Source organism: Dioscorea cayenensis, chromosome 19, assembly GCF_009730915.1.
Source record: "Dioscorea cayenensis subsp. rotundata cultivar TDr96_F1 chromosome 19, TDr96_F1_v2_PseudoChromosome.rev07_lg8_w22 25.fasta, whole genome shotgun sequence".
Lineage (NCBI taxonomy): Eukaryota > Viridiplantae > Streptophyta > Magnoliopsida > Dioscoreales > Dioscoreaceae > Dioscorea > Dioscorea cayenensis.
In genome coordinates, this window is record NC_052489.1 from 30,725,448 (window position 1) to 30,746,220 (window position 20,773).

The following is a 20,773-nucleotide window of genomic DNA, read 5'->3' on the forward strand; positions in this document are numbered from 1 at the left end:
GGATTGAAACTTCAGTAAAAGGGGAATGTAGATGAAACAAACGAGCTGAATGATAGCTAATTACCGGGGCGCCGTAGAAATTGACAAGAGGACAACGACGTCATCGTCCACCAGCGCTAGCACAACAATGAGAGCAAGGGCTAGGGTTAGGGTTCCATTCTAATCTGAGATCACTCCGTTCCTCTCGGGTTTCAAGCTGAAAGCACGCTTGAGCCAGTGATGAGCGAGGGAAACAATGAAAATGTGCTCTATTATTTTATATTTTTTAAAAATCAGAAATTATATTTTAAATATTTAAAATTAAAAAAAAATGAAAGACTTTTCCGGGATTTAAAATTATCTATCAAAATATTTTTATAATTAATAATAATTTAAAAAAAAATCCTAACATTGAGGAGTAAGAGGAAATAATAACACTAATTTTATATTTAAAAAAATAATAAATATATAATGATTTTCTCTTATACCTAATAGACAATGATATTTTTTACAATCATTTATTTCTTATCATATGTTCTAAATTATTGTTTAAATAAAAAGGTTCCAAATATTCTTATTCTTAAGATTAAGATGAGACTTTCACGATGACCAAACCTCAATAATTAAGATGGGACTTTTAAGATGACCAAACTTCAATAATAGAGATCGTGAGATTGACTAAAATAACACCCAATACAACTAATATAGAAATATTGAAAAAAAATAGATTGTTTTTCTTTTATTCCTGTCTGTTTTTTCTTTGTTTTTGTTTCTTTTTTTCCCACGTTTGTGGATTTCTCTATTTTTCCTCGTTGTAATCTTTTTTCTCTTTTAATAAATATGATTTATCATTTTTTTTAAAAAACCTTGTTAAACCCCTTTAAATAAAACTATGTTTTTTTAATTAATTTATTAATTTATTTATTTACAAGGTGGACAAGTGATTAATAGTTAAACATATCAGTGTACTGATTTTTGCCTGACTCTTTCTGTATTATATCATTCCAAATAATCTTTTTATGAAATATTATTGATGCATATGGCCAATAATTAATAAATAATAATAATAATAATAATAATAATAATAATAATAATAAGCTAGCTAGAGAAGCTCTTCCTGATCTCATCCATGAACTCAAATAGGCATTGCAAACTATCCACAAACAATTCACAAAGACCAAAGTCTCCTTTGCTGATCAACAGCAGAAAAACATGCATGATTATTCCTACAATGGCAACACTGCAACTTACAATAATACAAAAGGGTAGTCCTGCCTCTACATAACAAATTATCTTCAATAAACTCACATCATTAAATTAAACACTCTCAGATAAGCCAATTAGTGACAGACTGTTCTTGCAACAATAACTCATCACTTCCACAATCCCACATCCATGGTTCATCCCAAAACTCCATTCCCCAACAATCAACCAACTGGTCTATATTCATGGACTTAACTTCATCTTCATTAATCCCCAACCATTTTCCCACTCCCCATTCTTTCACACCATTATCACTCTCTTCACTTGTCACAAGTGATCCACACTCCCTCTCCTCACTTGAGTTGTTGTTCATCTTTCCATTTTGATCCTCTTGTGGCACCACCACTTCATGACCAGTACTTCTTTCAGTGCTTTGATCCAATACATTAATATTGCTCTCACTTTGGACTAGAGAAGAAGAAGATGATGATGATGATGTTGTTGTTGTTGTTGTTGTTGATGATGATGGTAATGATTCAGGCTTTTTGTTGTCCTTTCTCTTAATCTTCTTAACATTTGATGATTTGCTCTTTTTCTTAAGTTTTTCATTGTCTGAGATCAGAATTAGATCAGAGTCATTGAACCTCTGTAACTTCCTACTCAGATGAGAGTTCCAATAGTTCTTGATTTCATTGTCTGTTCTTCCTGGAAGATGACTTGCTATCAATGACCACCTACACATATGCATTAGACCAAGATTAATTCAAATGCTAATAATAATAATAATTATAATTATAACATAATGTTTAATAATAACATCACATGTGTACTTGGCGTGAAAAGCGAGAACAAGTTCAATCATGCAAGTTGGCTAATTGGAATACCACAGTAAAATATAATATATTTTTATTTCACTATTATCCAATAAAAAGGTTACACGTCAGCACAAGATTTGTCCTAACGTGGGGCCCAGATATTCCTGCATGGATTTGACGATGGCTGGGAGATACACAGTAAACAGAGAGAGAGAGAGAGAGGGTTCACAGGGATCTCATCAACGGTGGACACCAGTCCCAAGTACTCACGTGGCTATTAGTACGGATTAACACGTGTGGAAAAAACCAAGGCCCATCTCACTGGATTAATTTGTCGTCTAGTGTTTCATCATAAGCTTACAGACCCACCATTCAATGTCTGACACTATACATACATAATTAATAATTTCTTCTCTACTTTTTTTTTTTTAATTATTTTTTTTCTTTCTAAATTTACTCTTTTTTAATTTCTAAAACAAGAATGCTCTAACAAGAAATAAGATTGCATACCTGTTTCCAAGAGTAGTATGGAGTTTAACAATGGCTTCTTCTTCTTCTCTAGAGATGTTTCCTCTTTTCAAATCAGCTCTCAAGTAGTTAATCCACCTCAGTCTACAACTCTTGCCACATCTCAGCAATCCTAGTAAAAGTTTCACACAAACATAAAAGATCAATGACACTGTAAATATATCATAAATCACCCTTTAACAACAGTAAAAATAAGAAGAAGAAGAAGAAGAAAGGTACCAGCATTCTTAGGCAGTGACCTCCATGATCCTTCACCATGCTCTGCAATGTACTTCACAAGCTTCTCATCTTCCTCTGTTGTCCACCTCCCTCTCTTCAACCCAACTTTCTCACAGCATGGTGCTCTTCCCATCTTCTTCTCCCCTGCTCTTTCTCTGTTACAAGCTTTTGATACAAAAGATGATAAAGAGGTTCAGAAAGATGGAGATGGAGATGGAGATGGAGATGGAGACAGAGACAGAGAAAGAGAGGAATGCTACTAAATATAATCAAGTTGCAACCAAGCATGTGTGACTTGGCCTTTAAAAGGACAACAGTTTAAGAGGAAATAAACTTGTGGGTTTTTACGGTGCCAAATTTGTCCACGATTCAAATGCCACACAGGCCCTGGCGGCCGAGACTCTGGGACCCAACCTTTGCCATCCATGCACTTCATAATAGTAATTTTTTTATTTTATTTGCTTTATCTGAGATGAACGATTAGACCGCTAAAATAGACATGAACATATGTAATCTTAGCGAAGTAAATATAAGCATGTTCATATACATGCTGATACTGAAACAATTTGTACATAACCACCATTTATACTTTTAGAAATATACCATCATCTGTAATTCAAACTCTCATCACTTGTCAAAAGTTCTAATGAAAATCCGACTATCACCGGACCACTTAATCATTAGTTAATGCTCTTCATTTCATTGTTCACATTTGACACCATCCTCCTACTACTGCACATCAATTGAGAGACAAAACACAAGGCTCTGTTTGAAAGTTGCTTTTGCAACATTATTGTACTTGCAATCAGCTGGCCAGCCCATGGCTTGTCATGATCCACAAGTTGAAAATGTCAAAATCATTCTGTATCCTCAAAATAAGCTGCAAAAAAGCTTTGTGTAGAGAACATAGAATCAATTTTAGAGTGTCTGTTTCTGAAGAGATTGATGATTTTAAGCAATGAAAATGAAATAAAAGAACAAAATAAAATATATATAAAAAAAAAAAACCGGTACATTGATATAGAACACTTGCCTTGTCATATATGAACATATAGCTATTTCTATTTTTTTCTTCTCATCCATCTTTGCATATACAAACACACATAAAGACATATATTCTGGTGCATGGTCAATTTAAAAATATATATCCACATAAATTGTAAACATTTATACTTAAACGTCAATTTAGCTGAATAGTTTTTGTATGTTTGGTTTGAGTCTTTGAGAGATAAGCTAGTGTTGTCCAAATAGTTAAGAGAAGCAGCTATTTTCTTCCAGGAAATAATTAAAAACGAAACTCTTAAAAAAAAAGGACAAAGATTAGGAAATCTGAGTTTATAAAAACAATAAATACAAATGTGAGTTTTCATCAATGTGTTCTTCCATGGCTGAAGCTCTAACACGCTCAAATGTACAAATACATACATCAACTGCAAGTTGTGAATCATTACAGTTAGTTCACAGGTTCTTGTCAAGCTTTCATGGTCTAATGATCAACAACGTGGTGTACTAATACCTCACATTTCAATTCACTCATCATCAATATTTCCAAAACTGTGTAATTGTGAAAGAGAGAGACACTGTATTTAAAAAAAAAAAGAAAAAAAAAGCATTGCAAGCTATACATTAAAGCAAAGTCTTCACAATTTTTAGTTCTAGCAATATGTTTAAGAACATAAAGATCTAATGCACACCCTGGAGACTGGAGTGTCTCTCCATGAGGCATTTTTCTGTCCATGAAGGACCTGAATTTTCAGGACACCCTTTCCATCAGTGCAAGGTCACTAGCAAAAACACTCCCTTTCATGAGCTACAGTGACACTAGACAGGATCATCAAATGTTGTTCTCAATCGTTTGGGGAAATTTAATTCAAGACCAACAAAGATTGATCATGCATATCAACTAGTTTTTTTTTTTGTTTTCAGAAAAAAAAAAGGTGGATAAACTACATTCATTAAAAATAAATAGATCAGTTCTCTTTTGTCTTATAGCATATAAATAAAATCAACGTTTTAATCACTGCAATTATAATGAAGTTGACATCATACCTACTATTCTTTTTTTGCTACTTCCAAGTCAAGTAAACATATTTATTTTTATATATTTATCTCATTGTCTACATCAGTAATTAAGACAGAAAAAAGACTCCAGTTGAAATACTTGCTTACTTCTTCCAGACAATTGTTTCAGTATTTGCAAATTATATATATTCAGAAAATGGGTTTATTGCATTGCTTTCATTATTTTGAGAGTTGTAGGACAAGGTATACTCAAACCTCTGACCCCTGCTCTCTATAATACACACGACTTTCAATTCCACTCAATGTACATAATATTTAACATTCTGAGGACCTGGTCCCCTTCCTAAAGGGACCAATGGATGGTTGATGGTTCAAGGAATTTAAAAATAAGTAGACAAGTGGAGTAATTTTTTTTTTTATTTGTTTCTTTTTGTTTTTTTCATTTGGAGCAGGTGTTGTCCACTTGGCAAAACGTGAACCAAAATGCAAGAGAAACAATAGTTTTCAGGACTATATTTTGAAATCAATGTAATCAATGCAAAGCATTGAATGAGCAACCTAATCTCATTCCAGAACTCTCTCTATTCATCTACTGAATTGTGAACAAAATCTAAATGTAATAACGCCCTCTTCCTCAGGACATGAATCTTGTTGAGCCAGTTCATCATCTTTAAGACTGATTCAAAGAAGATAATGCAATGTCTATAAAAAAAAAAAACATGAGAGTCACATTCTAAAGAGCTTCCTAATTATTTTATAGTGAAAATTTCAAGATTTTTCCACTATGATTAACACCTAAAATTCTTAGCACTTGGCAGACAGAATTTCAGTCCTATAATGCCTGTTTCTGATGAAGGTACAATAATCTTCAGCTTTTCACATTGCATGCATTCACAACAATGCTACCAAGTTATAAAACCAACTTTCTTGATATTCTCCAGGGCACTCACATTATATCTTAAAAAATTTCCTTATATGGACACCTACTAGTTCACAAGTCACAAAGCTATACATATTACCTACACATCCATGTTCCCAAATTAGTTTCTTCTTCAATGGCTTCCATTATTGACACTTTTGAAAAACATGTAAGAACGGCAAATTCAACCCAATAATTTGCATGTGTTTCATCTTGTATGAGTGATACATGATGATTATCAGTTTACGCTCGGCTGCTCCAATTGTTTTAGTCATACAACTAAGTGGAGTAGTCTATGAGTGCAAGCAATTAAGTCTTTAACAAAGACCAACTACAGAAGTAATTAAAAAAAAAAATCATAAATTGAAGAAGACAAAGGAATATTATTTGGAAATAAACAATTCAGGCAACCTTTTGCCACAGTTTTCATGTGTTTCTTCATAAGAGTGATGGATGACAATTAACTTTTCATTATTGAATGCAGAACCCAGCCAATGATGCAGTTGTTTATAAAAAAAACAAAGATGGCATCATGCAGCCACATGCGGTTGTGCAACAGTAAAAAGATAAAGAAAAGCTGTAAATTAGAGGAAAAGAATTCCTTAATGTCAGATAATGAATCACTATCGAAGAATATATAAATGCATGTTTTTGAATCTCTGTGACATGTGGCTGGTTTTTAATTTATTTTTTATGGTAAGTCTAAACTTTCTGTTTTTGTATATAAATGTGAGCAAGTTACAAACTCCCAGTTTTTGGGAAAGATTCAAATCCTTGACTTTTTATTTGAGAGAAAATAAAATACTAACTCTTTTAACTAAAATAGAACAATTTACATTCAGAATATCAACCCAACCATAATAAATCAGTTAGGTGGCTAATAATTGTTCTAAATTACAATGTCTGTGCAACGAATGTGAATAATTAATGAATCTAAACATCTCATGAGCATTGAATTGAGTCTGTCAAATGATAAAGAAGAGAAATTGGACAAAAAAATTTTAATTTAATTTTTAAAATATTCCAGATTAAGACAATATAGAAAAGTAGCAATAAGTGTGCACCTAGAAAGACAGTGATTGGATACTGTTGAATAAAGTATATGCTGTTCCATTGGTCCCATCTTGCTCCAAATCTACAAAGAACAAGGCTTGTCTGCAGATGATGCCACAGAATTCATGTAAAGCAATGTCCTCAAAAGCAAAATCATTTTTAATTTAAATTAGAAATCCACATTCATTGCAAAACATAAGTTGCTCAATAACAACCATTTGTGGTAAAAAAAAAAAAAGAGTGTAAAATTTACCATTGAAGTTGTTCCAATCCTTCTTTGCTGCCTTTGATTTAGAATATGTAGTAGTTCAGCAAAGGTGGATCAAAAATCCCTTTTCCATCCCTATACTTTCCAGTTTGAATGCAGAAAATAAGGTAAAAAGTGAACTGGAAACATGCATTTGCATCTGTTTGATGAAATGCCTGGCTGTATGTGTGGCCTTTGGCTTTAGCAAGTCAAATGAAATTTGTTAACCATTGGATAATCTAATTGTATGACACAATAGTGTAAATGAGAGAGCAAAGATTCGAATACTTCTTTAGGTAATATTGTTCTATACTGTACATGCATCGTACACTTTGAAGATTTAATACTATTCACAGGCTTAAGTGTGGGGTTGTAAAAGAAATATTGATTTCATCGTTCAAGAATTACAGAGTAGTTGATTGATTTTTTTTTTAAATATAAAAATAGATTAATTACAGTTTATTAAAAAGTAAAAAATAGTTACATATGATAATAAGGGAAAAGAGGAAATAGATAGGCAATAAAAAATAAGAAAAAACGAAAACCAAAATATATAAGGCCTAGTAAGAAATGAGGCCACATAATCCACAGTAAATGAAGATAAGGCCGAAATAGAGATAAAATCATCACTCGATAAAGATTAAGTATGGCACTAGGAAACAATTAATCATTATGGAGCAAATCTTTTTGTGCAATTTAACTCTGTAGTTGGGTTTGAAGTTGTACATTGTCTCTTTGAGCTTTGTGGACGTATTCAAAATGTCAACACTATGTTTAATAGCGATGCTGCAGTCCTCCAACTCAAGCATCACTTTATTATTTATTTTATAAGGTTTTCTTCAATTAACACTTAATTATTTATCTTAGAAGATTTTCTTTTTTAAGTTATTATGTACATTTATGCCATAAATAAAAAAACTATTGTGAGGAAAAAGATATTTGTAATTAGTAAATCACATTAAATATTAAAGAATGAAATGATCAATTTTGAAATTTGATGATATTTATTATGGAAAACAATATTAACGTTCACAAAAGTTGTTTTCTCGTACAGATTAAGCAAAGATTGGTCCAATTTTTTATTACATTAAGATAAAAAAAAATCATGTGAAAAATGAATTGATTTGATGAAATAAATTATAAATTTTTTGCTTTGCTAAAAAATTTTAATTGGTTATTATTATTATTATTATTATTTTTTGTTATTGGTCTAATGTTATGACACAAAAGTATTAAGATGAAAACTAATAGTTTAAATCATTCCATAACAGTATTATTTTTATATTATTTATATGATGTACATTTGAATTTAATATTGTTTATTAATATTATTCACGAGTTCGAGTGGATCTCTTATAAAAAAAAATGGTGGTTCATAAATTATATAGTGCACTTGGGTCCTTGACTATCCTTTTATAAGTCTTTAAATGAAAATCACTTGTTGCATATTTGTAAAAACAAAAAAAAATTAATGCTATTCCATGTAAAAAGGTTGATGAGTACATTTTTAGGGTACATTTTCTTGATTTTTATGCTATTCCACACGCCCCACTCCATATCGGTAGTCACATTTTAGGGTACATTTTCAGCGTGCCGATGAGTACATCTTCTTTCAAAGTCCAAACACATTTGTAAAAAAGCGCGGGATGGACTTATAAACACGTGTCCGAATTTCATTGGCTTAAACACATGATTCTCTCCTCATATTGGTCCGATTCGACTCATCGTTGACTCGTATCGTTGACCACGACTCATAAAACGCGTTTCCCGGCCATTCCCATTCTCCCGCCAGCGCGCGAAGGTCCAGGAAATCCCATCGATCAAGAACTTCTTCGAAACCCTAACCCTAGTTCTCCAGGTCCCGAGCGCTATCTCCCATGGAGCGCCGGAGGACGACGCTGCTGCTTCTTTTCCTCATCTTTCTCTTTTCCCTCTCAGTCTACTCCCTCGGCTCGTATGTCCAGTTGAATCTTTCCTTTTTTTTCGATTTTTTTTTTCTTGATTTTTGGGTTTTTCTTGGGATTCCAGGAAGAGCTACTACGATGTGTTGCAAGTGCCGAAGGGCGCGTCGGAGGATCAAATCAAGAGGTCGTACAGGAAGCTCGCTCTGAAGTATCATCCGGATAAGAACCCTGGGAACGATGAGGCGAATAGGAAGTTCGCGGAGATCAACAATGGTATTTTTCTATCGATTTTTGGTGTTTTTTTTCTTGATTTTATTCTTGCTGAGTGGATTGAATTTGTGGGTTTAGCTTACGAGGTGTTGACGGATAAAGAGAAGAGGAGCATCTATGATAGGTCTGGAGAGGAAGGATTGAAGCAGCATGCGGCTGGTGGAGGGGGAAGGGCTGGAGGGATGAATATTCAGGACATCTTCAACAAGTAAGAGTATTAATTATTAATTATTACCTTTTTAATAATGTATTTATGGCTTAGAGATGGTATTCTTAAGAAATGCTCTGTAGTTGAATTAAGCAATGAAGAAACCATCTGAGATTGATTAAATGATTGTTTGTTGCCATTGCTAATGTTGATTATTTTTCCATAAATGCTGATGTTTGTGTTTGATAGATGGATGATGGATCAGTGAACATTTGTGTTTGTTTGAATAATTCTGGTTATAGGGAGGGCTTTTAACTTCTTACTGTCTCATGATTTAGAACTCTAAAATCTCATAAAGAGTGAATAGTTTCATCTGAGAGAGTTCTAGGAAGATTTGAGTGTGAGCCTTTTACTAAAGTAATGAAGGAACAAATATGTTTCCTTATTATCAAATGACCAGTGCTGTACTTCGATTTGTTTTTGGAAAGTCAGCTTGTCTAAAATTGGTATTTTCTTGAATGGATAGTGGCTTGATAGTTTTTGTTTGTTATTAAAAGACAGTGGCTTTTTATTCCTAGTTTCTTTGGTGGCGGTGGTAGAGCAGAGGAGGAAGAAGACAAAATTCCACAAGGTGATGATTTAATTGTTGAGTTGCATGCTTCATTAGAAGATCTTTACATGGGTGGTTCATTGAAGGTATAGTGTTTTGTTTTTCTCTTGTTGCAAATACCTGCCGAATTTTAGATTTTTCTCTCATTACATTTTTAAGCATTCTTCTGCTGCTTCAGAATTAGGTTGTCCTGTCTTAACTTTAATCATTTATTTGTTAAATATATTGAAAAATGTTCTTTGATTATAACCTAAAAAGAAAACTAAACTTGGGTACCTACAAATTGACAGTGAACTTATTTATGTGCCATATGCATCCACTAATTGTGCATCTTGATATTATAATTTGTCTTCTAGGTATGGAGGGAAAAGAATGTCATAAAACCAGCTCCTGGCAAGAGGCGGTGTAACTGTAGAAATGAAGTCTACCATAGACAAGTCGCACCAGGAATGTTTCAGCAAATGACTGAACAGGTACTCTCAGCTTTTTTGTAGTTTCTGTATATTGACAAAGTCAAAAAAGGATAAACAAGAAAGGAAGAATGAAAGCAAGGTGTGTCTAAATGAAATTTTAAGTTCATGATGATTGATCACTCATTATTTCAGGTATGTGATCAATGCCAAAATGTCAAGTATGAAAGAGAAGGGTATTTCATCACTGTTGATATCGAGAAAGGAATGCTAGATGGACAGGTAGAGATTACCTTTGTTCTCCATTTTGGTCCTCATGGCTATGCTCCTAATTATGTAAAGCAAATAAAGTGTTAATGCACTGATTTCATGCTAAGCGATGTTTTTTCGGAATATTTCAACTTTTATTTTTCAAGCAATGATTGCACATATATATATATATATATATATTTAAAAAAAAAGGTGGATAAACCACTGATTTATTGAAAAGAAAGACGACAGTACAAAGTGGGAGATCCTCTCACCAGAAGTGAGGGGGTACAAAATGATTGCACATATTCACTCATTTGCTTTGCTCATCTCAATCTTCTTTATTTGGGTTCTGATTCTATACTAACATCACCTTGGCCTTTCATAGGAGGTGGTATTTTACGAGGATGGTGAACCTATTATTGATGGAGAAGCTGGAGATTTGAAGGTTACCCCTTCATAGAGTAGAAGGATTCTTGTGCAAGATTCTTTTGTTGTTAGCCTGTTATCTCTCATTTTAACTTCTGAAATCAGCTACTATATCTGAACAGTTCAGGATCCAAACTGCACCTCATGACCGCTTCAGAAGAGAAGGCAATGACTTACATACAACAGTTACAATTTCACTGGTAAATTTCCAGCTTAGCTTTCTTTGAAGAAATCTTTATGCTACACCTAGTCAGTTTTTATTCCTCCTTGAAATTGGGAACCTGTATTGAGATTTTGTCTGATGTCCTTAAACGTCAAATAAAGTTATAAGAGCTAGAACAGCAATTGCCTTAAGTTTTCCTACAGTAGGCCATCCTTGAACACATTTACAATCCAAAAATGACATCAGTTTCTACATTATTTGAAGGGTCAGCGCATACCATGTGACTATAATCAAGTTGTTTTAATACAGCAAACAATTTAGTTGAGCAGCTCCGGAGATGTCAGATGTGAGTTGTGTCATTTACTGGAGTGACACATCACAGTAGTCTGTTGGTGGTGGATGGCATAGTGAACTATGGAACTTCTAGTACGCCACCTGAAAGTGGTCCATTGGTGGTTGAACCGGCCTGCATAACCACCCACCCACCCACCCACCATGAACAAAATATGGCATTGGCAGTACGTCACCTGAAATTACTGTGTTGGTAGCATCATGAGCCATATGACACCCACCACACATGAAAGTATTGCATTCGTTACCCACGTAGGAACAATAGTTCATCTTATGATGGTCCCTTTTTCCCTAGTATGATAAATTTTTCTCTTACATTTTTTTTTCCAACCTGGTGTTTCTCATATGCTTTAATTTCATTTTTCTTCATTCTTTAGATGAAGTGGCATCATGATTGAGTAAAAAAAAATAAAAATAAAAATCTTAAATGGTGTCTTTATGGCGTTATCTGTTTTTGTCTTACTCTTGCTCTTTTGCCAGATCCAAGCTCTGGTTGGTTTTGAGAAAACCATCCAGCACCTTGATGAACATGTGGTTGAAATTGGCAGTAAGGTTAGTAGTAGTAGGAGTATAACAAGCATCTGAAAATGGCTCTTACATTGAACTCTGCCATTCCAATGTATCATCAGGGAATAACTAAACCCAAAGAAGTGAGGAAGTTCAGAGGTGAAGGGATGCCACTGCATTTGAGTAACAAGAAAGGAGATGTCTATGTCACGTACGAAGTTTTGTTCCCCAAGTCGCTGACTGGAGATCAGAAGACCAAGCTCAACACAGTTCTTTCTTGAAGATTCAACCTTTCCCTCCATTTATAATTTACAAGATCAGCTGTTTAAGTTTCACGCTAAAACCCAATTATATATATATTAAAGATGTAAATGGTTGTTGTACTCATTAACTGTGCACCTTCCCTGATTTCGTTCTCCCGGATTTGTAAAGAGAAGGCGCACAATATAGGATTTTACAAAGAACTCAAAAACAAATAATTTAACCAAAAGATGGCTTGTGGAGATGCGGGGTATCGATTCCCGTACCTCTCGCATGCTAAGCGAGCGCTCTACCATCTGAGCTACATCCCCGTTTCTTATTTTGAATCAACCAAAATTTTAACTTGAAATAAACAAATAGATTACCAAACACAATCAAACACATTTAAATTGATAATAAAATAATTAAAAATCGGTGTGAGAAAAAAAAATTCAAGGTCAAGGGGGGAAATGCTAATCTCGAGGCAGTGATCTGCTTCGTTAGTAAAGAACTCGTTGCTTGCACGTCTCCCAACAGTGAGTATCGAGCGGCTTCTTTCGTTGTTTTTTTAATTCTTTGAAGAAGCTCTTCGTTGTTGGTCATGCCTTCCAACGAGCTCCGCAATCACCGGCATGGATGTGCTCCACCTTCTTCAATGGTTTCCTTCTCGTCCCTTGAGCCTCTCCCGGCCCCGCTCTCACCTACCTGTTGCCTCTGCCGCTGCCGCGAAGAAATCAGCGCTGCCGCCAGACGGAGCTCTCAAGGGTGGATGGGTTCTCAAGATATTGCGAGTGGGATCACTCTTCGCCGAAGGTGAGCAGAAGAAGAGGGAAGCCATTGATGGCGCTTTGGAGGGTGATGAGATGGAGATGGACGTGAATGGTGATGATCGGTGTGTTGATTGTGGGTGTGCTTGTGGAGATGAAGAGACGACTGCGGAGTTTGATAGGGAGTCTTTCTCGAGGTTGCTCCGAAGAGCGTCTCTTATGGAAACCAGACTCTATGCCAAGATGTCGTATTTGGGCAGCCTTGCCTACTGTATTCCACGGATCAAGGTGCTCTTCTTCTTCTTCTTCTTCTTCTTCTTCATTCCTGTTGATCCTCAGCAAGTTAAAATTTGTGATTTGTTAATCTCTTCACATTCCTGTTGATCCTCAGCAAATTAAAATTTGTGATTTGTTAACGTCTTCACATTAGAAAATTAGGGATTTGGATTTTTATGTTATTTTGTTTTTCAATGGAAGTCATCTTTCTTTGTGGTTTTGAATTGTTTTTTTGTTAAAAATCAGTCAGAACACCGGCTCAGACGCCATGGATTGCGCTTCGTCACCTCATCATTTGACAAGAAGGAAGCCAAATCTTTAGCCGCTGAGAAGGAAGGGACACTAATTCAAGATTCACAGCCAAAGGAAAAGACTCCTGCAACTGCAACTGCAACCAAGGAATGTGTGCATGAACATAGAAAAGATCGTGAAATTAGCGCCCCTGCAGCCTATCACATTGCAGCTTCAGCTGCTGCTTACCTGCAATCTCAAACAAGGGGCTTTCTTCATTTGAGATCTCCCAATGTTAATGTAGGCAAGGATTCACCTGAACTCGGCATCAATAATGAAGGTAAAGATGAGGAGAATATGACTGCTAAGATGGCGTCTTTCATTGCCACCAAGGATTCAGTTACAGCAATGGTCGCTGGGAAGGAGGAGATGAAACAAGCGTTGGCCAATGATTTAAGTTCATCAAATTCATCGCCTTGTGAATGGTATATCTGCGACGATGATCATAGCGGCACTAGATATTTTGTTATTCAGGAATGTGAAGTTACATGCCAATTTGTGCTTTTACATCTTCGCAACTATTGATCATTGTTTGTACAAAGATGAGTTTCATACCTTTCCATTTGCAGGGTTCTGAAACACTAGGCTCTTGGCAAGCAAACCTTCTGTTTGAGCCTATTGAATTCGAGGTACTAGTATTCTTGATTGAAAGATCTGTCTCATCTTCATTGTCATTTACAATGTTGTTCTTTGTGTTCTAGGGAATGGATGTTCTTGTGCATAGAGGAATCTATGAGGCTGCCAAAGGAATCTACTCGCAAATATTACCAGAAGTTCGACAGCATTTAGAATCACATGGTGACTCTGCTACCTTTCGATTCACCGGGCATTCTCTTGGTGGTAGTCTCTCTATGCTTATTAATCTCATGTTACTGATTAGAGGTGAAGTACCAGTTTCATCCTTACTGCCTGCTGTAACCTTCGGCGCGCCATCCATCATGTGTGGCGGTGACTACCTTCTCCGCAAGTTAGGCCTACCTCAAACTCATGTCCAATCTGTAATGCTACATCGAGACATAGTTCCTCGAGCCTTCTCTTGCATCTATCCAGACCACGTTGTCGATATTCTCAAGGCGATCAATGGAAATTTCCGCCATCATCCATGTCTCAACAAGAAGGTAATAATCATCTAAGTCAAATTCATGATTGTTGAATGAAAGATGAGTTTTTGAACTTCTCTGCATTTCAATGAACAGAAACTGCTGTATGCTCCAATGGGAAAACTATGGATCCTGCAACCAGAAGACAAGTTCTCACCACAGCACCACCTTCTCCCTGCTGGTAGTGGCCTGTTCCTTCTTGATAGCAATTCATCAGCAGATTGTGCTGATGCATTGCCGTTGTTGCAGTCTGCTTGGTTTGCATTCCTGAACACACCGCACCCTCTCGAGATCCTTATTGACCGAAATGCATATGGTTCTAGAGGGAGTGTGATCAGAGACCATGATGTGCATGGCTATTTGAAATCTTTGCAAGGTGTGATCCATCAGGAGCTTAGGTTCATCAGAACAACAAACCGGAAACAGGGTCTTCGTACTGGGTTGAGCTCTAAAAGTTTCGGAATTTACAATGCCATCTTTCATGGAGGAAAGGAGACATTGAAAAGATTAAGCAAGCTGATTACATCTCAGAGCATGCAGATATTAGTTATTTTTTTAGTACCTATAGGATTATTATTTTCTGGGGCATTAGTGGTTGCCATTTTGGTTTGATCTCATTGTTGATAATTGAAAATTTTTCATTGGTTTACCATTATAGGTGCAATTTTTTTCTTCTTTTCTCCTGTGCAAAAACGAGGAGGATAGAACATGTAAACAGGCACAGTATCACAAATTTTAATTACTATTGTGGATTTCATTGTGCAATGTTCCAGAAGCCTTTATGGAATTATTGAATTTAGTTTTAGCAAAGTAAACAAGAGCCTGCCTGAAAGATCTTTTAATGTCTCTTGTCTTTATCTTTGTCATATTCTTTGCTTTATTTTCAAACATGGGAAATTCCTTGTTGCGTGTTTTAAGTGCCAATTCAATTGTAAGGGAAAAAAATTCCAGGAAAAACATAGAAATGCTTCCTTTGTTGTATGGCTGAAAATTGGAGACCTGTCTGCTCACCTGCAAGGGTGAGTGAAACGTCAATATTTGAACAAGTAGAGTTTGGGAGGCAACACATTGGCCAGTGATGTTGATTTGATGATCTCTTTTTTCTATCCTTTAGATTGACCATCTACAGAGACATTTCTAACAATGTAGTTCAATTTCCATCATCAGTCCATCAAGGCTGCATTGGTTGAACATTGACATGTTGTTTGATTCATTCACACTCTCATAATCCACAAACAAAATTAAGTTTTGAACATCCAATTCCCGCTTTGTTTTATATTCCGTGTTGTTTGATTAATTCACACACTCATAATCAACAAACAAAATGAAGCTCTGAACATCCCCATTCCCGCATCGCAGCTGAGCTCCTTTATCATCATATCATCTGTTTCAGTAAAAATAAATAGCTGAAGCAATGACATAAACAATATATATATTTAATAGAGTAAATACCATCAGTTTCACATAAAAAAAAAACAGTCAATTTAAATTCTTATTGAGAAATTTGATGGTCTATCATAACATAAGAAGTCAAGATGAGTAAAGAGAAATAAGCATTCCACTAATGGAAAAGAAAAACAATAACAGATGCGGAGTTTAATAATATGAATAATACCTCACCAAAAAGAAAAATGAGTTTTTCTTGATAATGAATGGAAAGAATCCAAAGTCACAGCTTTCTCTACAATTGGCAACACTCCTTAAAAGTCTATCATTCCATAGCCAAATCATTTCTTTAGTACAGAATGCTGCAGAACAGAGCCATTGAAAAAAATTCTCAGCTAAAAATGACTATGAAATTCAAATATGGATATATTTTACCTTAGTCAATACAAATAACTACCTGTAAAAAGCTGAAGCCAAAAATTGCATAATCCAGATCTCCACATTGCCTTATGTAACAATTTCTTTTCTTGTCAAGTTTGCCTTTCAGTTCATCGTATAATTATTTTTAAAAAATAACCAAATGCCACACACAATAATAACAACCCCATCTAGAAATGATCTTCATCAACACGATAGATTGATTTCAGGCTCAACTGTCAGATAGGTGTTACATAAATTTCCCTCCTTCAAGATTTGTTTGATACTCAGGCCTTCCACAAATAGGGTAATTAAATTTCTGGTGAATCACCCTGCAAGAATTAAGTGTGTTGGAATACCATTCACCTATGCAATGAGCAAAGTCAACTGTTGACAACCTTTTCAATTTTGGGTTCAATCTTTATAGTAGGAAGAGAGTCTACAGATATTCCCCTCCCTTCACATTCGCTAACTAACTCCTGTGCTTCTTGGAAGCGTCCCATATAAGACAGTGCATTGATAATCAAGCTATACGGATGCAAATCAGGAGCACAATCGTTAGCTTCCATTGTCAGCAGAGTTTCTTTTGCCTCTTCGATTTTATGCGCATCACACAAAGCTTCGATGATAGCATTGTAGGTATATCTGTCTGGTACCACACCAAGTCTCAACATCGAATCAAACAAGTTCTGTGCCTTGTCCATTTTCTTCGTCTTACAAAAGTTTAAAATGAGTGCATTGAAAGAGTAAACATCAGGATCAATCCCTGCCTCTCTCATCATTTTTAATAGCTTCATCGACTTGTGTACATCACCAACAATGCACAGGGAACGGATCAGTATGTTATATGTGACTGCATTTGGAGGCACACCCCACTCTGCCATCTCATGGAAGCAGTCAAAAGCATCATCAATCTGGTAGACACGACAGAGACCATCTATTATCGAGCTAAAGGTAAAGACATCCGGTTTGAATCCATGCTCTAAGAGCATCTTTAAAACATCCCTTGCCATGTTTACATCCCCTACCTTAGAATGCCCGCTAATGAGTGTGTTATAGGTAACCAGGTTTGGAAGAAATCCCTTCTTGAGCATTTCTTTGAAAACCCCCATAGCTATTTCCATTATTTCAGCTTTGACAAAGCAATCAATTAACATATTATACGATACCACACTGCACACTAGTTCATCCAAAACCATTCTGTTGACAAACCGATCTGCTTCAGTGAGCTTCCGCTCCTGTAACAAGTAGGTAATAATTGTGAGGTATGTGTTGAATCCAGGTCTGCCACCTCTTCCAACAAAATCATCCATTAACTCACAAACCTCTGCACATCCCAGATTCTTCACAGCACAAGCAATCACAACACCAAACACTGTTGTGTCTGGCAAATAACTCTTCACGCTCATCCTGCGTATGAAATCTATTGCCTCTCCACCCATTCCATTCATTGAAAGGCAATGCAACAATGTTCCACATGCATGCTCATGAAGAGCCGTCTCCCGTTCTAAAAGCCCACATAGCATCTCATATGCCGTCCGGGTTTCCAAACACCGAAATGTACCATTGATCAAAGACCGATATGTCGCATCACTAGGAGCAACTTTCCTTCTAGCCATCATATCCAACACTCTAAATGCTTCATCAACCTTCTTAGCATTGCAGAAACCATCCACCAACATAGTGTAAGTGAACACATTAGGGGTGTGCCCCAGACGCTCCATCTGTTTCACTAACCGAAGAGCTTCTCCCACAATGCCTAACCTACAAACTCCATGAATAAGTATATTGTAAGTGAATCGATCCGGCGAGCAATTTTCCGAAGGCATCTGTTGGAACTTGAAATAAGCCAAGTCAAGAGAATTGGATTTCACCAAAGCGTCAATTACAGCATTGAAAATCTTTGTCGTTGGCTTCAAACCCAAAAATGACATTTGGCCGAACACCTCATTGGCATACCTACCCAGCCCTAATCTCCCCCAACTACACATCAAAATGCTGAGCAAATCCTCCGTAATAATCCCACAAGTAGAACTTCTGATTTCATTCACCAGCTCCACCGAAAGCACCACAGGACCTTTCCTCCATAAAAGCTCGACCAATACTTTCCGAACAAATCGGTCTTTGGCGAATTTATCATCTAAATTAGAAGCCCAGATATAGAATTTGAGTGAGAACAACGGATTTTCCAGCTTTTGCAAGACACTAACTACAGATTGAGGACCGAGATGTGCCACAATCGATTTAAACTCAGTGTTGAGCATCAAAAACCAGTCTTTTTGGGAGAGAATAACACAAAGGCGATCAGGGTCAATGAATTTTGGAAATTTTTCGTGGTTTTTGTTGAAAAGGAGGGATTTCGAGTCTGGGATTGCATCAGAGGCTTTAGAACCTCGAAAAAAAAGGGATTTTTTAGGAGGATTCAAGGGAGACTCACCGACTGGGATTCGGACGTCGGATCGAGGGACGCTTGTGATGGAATCCCTGGTTGGAAACTTCGTTGACGAAGATGATCGTAGTTTGGGAGATGGAAAACCTCTCATGGCGGTGAAATCGAAATCGAATGAGAGATGTAACAAAGGAGGAGGTTTGCCTTTGAGCAGCTCGCTCCCAGTCCCCGCCCTTGTGCTTGTTCGCTAGTTCTCAACGACAACCGTCCATCACTATCTATGAAATGTTGATGAACGGTCTAGATCGAAGAGCAAGCTAGCTCAATACACGGGTTATGCAGTAGTTATGAAGGGTTACTTTAATTTAATAATTTTTTAAACTAACAATCATCTAAGTAATTATCAATTTATCCATATATTATATAATAAGTAAAAAATAAAATTTATAAACTCATGATTAAAAATAAGACACATCTAAGTTCCGTGGTAGTTATTATGGAACCGAGTTTTACTAGATTATTTTTTGATAACTCCTTCATATTTTTTTTAATATTATTTTTAAAAATAATTTATTTATTTATTAAAATATATATTTTAAATTAAAGATATATGAAATTTATTCATATTTATTTATGGCCTGTTTATTTTGCTAAACCCATGGCTGAACTGCCTGAAGTGGTGAGTTCGATGACATTTTTGTGTGTTTGGTTCGATGAACTTAGGCCAGAAGTTCTGATGTGACAAGTCCAGAACCCATTTATTTTGCCATCTGATTTCAGACCAAAAAATCCCAAAGTGGGACTTCGGTCTCTACTTCCAGCATGTAATAACAAGTGATGAACCTTATGATTACCCCTACTTCCGCGATTGGCTCTTCACTTTCTCTTTTTTTCGTGATCCTTTGTTTTCATCGCCGCCATCCCGTGATGTTCTACATTCTTCGTTAGGGTTTCCACTCTGTCATCGAGAACCACGTTTGGCTCTTCACTTCCCCCATTTTCCTCTTCGTACATTCTTTTTTTCATTTTTTTGGGTCAAAGATTGCAGTCTGACTACTATCTTTTTGGTACAAACATAGATCTAATGAAAGTCGGCAATTTTCTTCTCGATCTATCGCAATTCTTCGTCTTGGCGGTTTCCCCTTTGCTCGCCGTCCAAACTAGTTTTTACCCTTCGATGTGAGTTTTCTTCTTAATATTGTAGATATTTTCAGTTTGTCTAGAGATTTTCTAGGTGTCTTTCCCGGTTTTTGGTTTGTTTACTAATTTTTTAGTTTGTTTTTCAAATATTTTGTTTGTAGAACAATATTTCTAAGCGTTGTTGTTTCTTTGGTCTTTTGCATGTGTTTTATTTTCATATTAACCCATTTTTGTTTGTTTTCCATATGCTTTGCTTTCATATTAACCCATCTTTGTTTTTTTTCATGCGCTTTGGTTTTTTTCATATGTTTTGTTTTCTTATTTAACCCATCTTTGTTTGTTTTCCATGTGCTTTGCTTTTTTTTAGTGTGTTTTGTTTTCATATTAACCCGTTTTTGTTTGTTTTCCATGTGCTTTGCTTTTCTTTTTTTTTTTGCGTGTTTTGTTTTCATATTAAAAAACATCTTTGTTTGTTTTCCATGTGCTTTTTCCCATGGGTTTTTTAAATGCTTTCCTTACAATCATCTATTATGTTCTTTATTTGTTGTCTAATGATGAATTCAATGTTGTTTGTTTTCTTTGTTTTTTTTGTTCTTGATCTTTTCGGTTGGAGTTTATTACAATCATGTTTTTTCTCACTTGTTATCAAGATGCCTTCAATGCTTGTGCATATAGTGTTTTCAATTTCTATTATAATCATTTTTTTAGCAATCTTACTAATGTACGCATGGCTTGTGTTGA

The 20,773-nt window shown here is 35.7% G+C and overlaps 4 protein-coding genes across 5 annotated transcripts; 2 read left to right on the top strand and 2 right to left on the bottom strand.

The window, feature by feature from the left end:
- Positions 1–1,109: 1,109 nt before the first annotated feature.
- Positions 1,110–3,005, bottom strand: LOC120283533 (transcription repressor MYB6-like). The gene is made up of 3 exons (XM_039290231.1): positions 2,745–3,005; positions 2,508–2,637; positions 1,110–1,916 (listed from the first exon to the last, which is right to left on the bottom strand). Exons 1-3 carry the CDS (start codon positions 2,875–2,877, stop codon positions 1,307–1,309), a joined length of 873 nt encoding a protein of 290 aa, XP_039146165.1. The 5' UTR covers positions 2,878–3,005; the 3' UTR covers positions 1,110–1,306.
- Positions 3,006–8,758: 5,753 nt separating this feature from the next.
- Positions 8,759–12,502, top strand: LOC120249592 (dnaJ protein ERDJ3B-like). Its single transcript, XM_039258154.1, has 10 exons — positions 8,759–8,939; positions 9,014–9,162; positions 9,238–9,367; positions 9,886–10,003; positions 10,274–10,390; positions 10,523–10,609; positions 10,965–11,024; positions 11,128–11,205; positions 12,000–12,071; positions 12,149–12,502. Exons 1-10 carry the CDS (start codon positions 8,863–8,865, stop codon positions 12,305–12,307), a joined length of 1,047 nt encoding a protein of 348 aa, XP_039114088.1. The 5' UTR covers positions 8,759–8,862; the 3' UTR covers positions 12,308–12,502.
- Positions 12,503–12,808: 306 nt separating this feature from the next.
- Positions 12,809–15,465, top strand: LOC120249591 (phospholipase A1 PLIP2, chloroplastic-like). Its single transcript, XM_039258153.1, has 5 exons — positions 12,809–13,321; positions 13,556–14,074; positions 14,170–14,229; positions 14,302–14,718; positions 14,797–15,465. Exons 1-5 carry the CDS (start codon positions 12,899–12,901, stop codon positions 15,310–15,312), a joined length of 1,935 nt encoding a protein of 644 aa, XP_039114087.1. The 5' UTR covers positions 12,809–12,898; the 3' UTR covers positions 15,313–15,465.
- A 247-nt stretch (positions 15,466–15,712) lies between these two features.
- Positions 15,713–19,095, bottom strand: LOC120250650 (putative pentatricopeptide repeat-containing protein At3g16890, mitochondrial). Of its 2 annotated transcripts, none has more exons than XM_039259478.1 (3): positions 16,544–19,095; positions 16,321–16,448; positions 15,713–16,084 (listed from the first exon to the last, which is right to left on the bottom strand). In XM_039259478.1, the coding sequence occupies exon 1, from the start codon at positions 19,044–19,046 to the stop codon at positions 16,887–16,889; it is 2,160 nt and encodes a 719-aa protein (XP_039115412.1). In that variant the 5' UTR covers positions 19,047–19,095; the 3' UTR covers positions 15,713–16,084; positions 16,321–16,448; positions 16,544–16,886. The 2 variants fall into 2 exon arrangements, with proteins under 2 accessions (XP_039115412.1, XP_039115411.1); XM_039259477.1 differs by having other exon boundaries at positions 15,715–16,084; positions 16,316–16,448.
- Between the last annotated feature and the right edge of the window lie 1,678 nt (positions 19,096–20,773).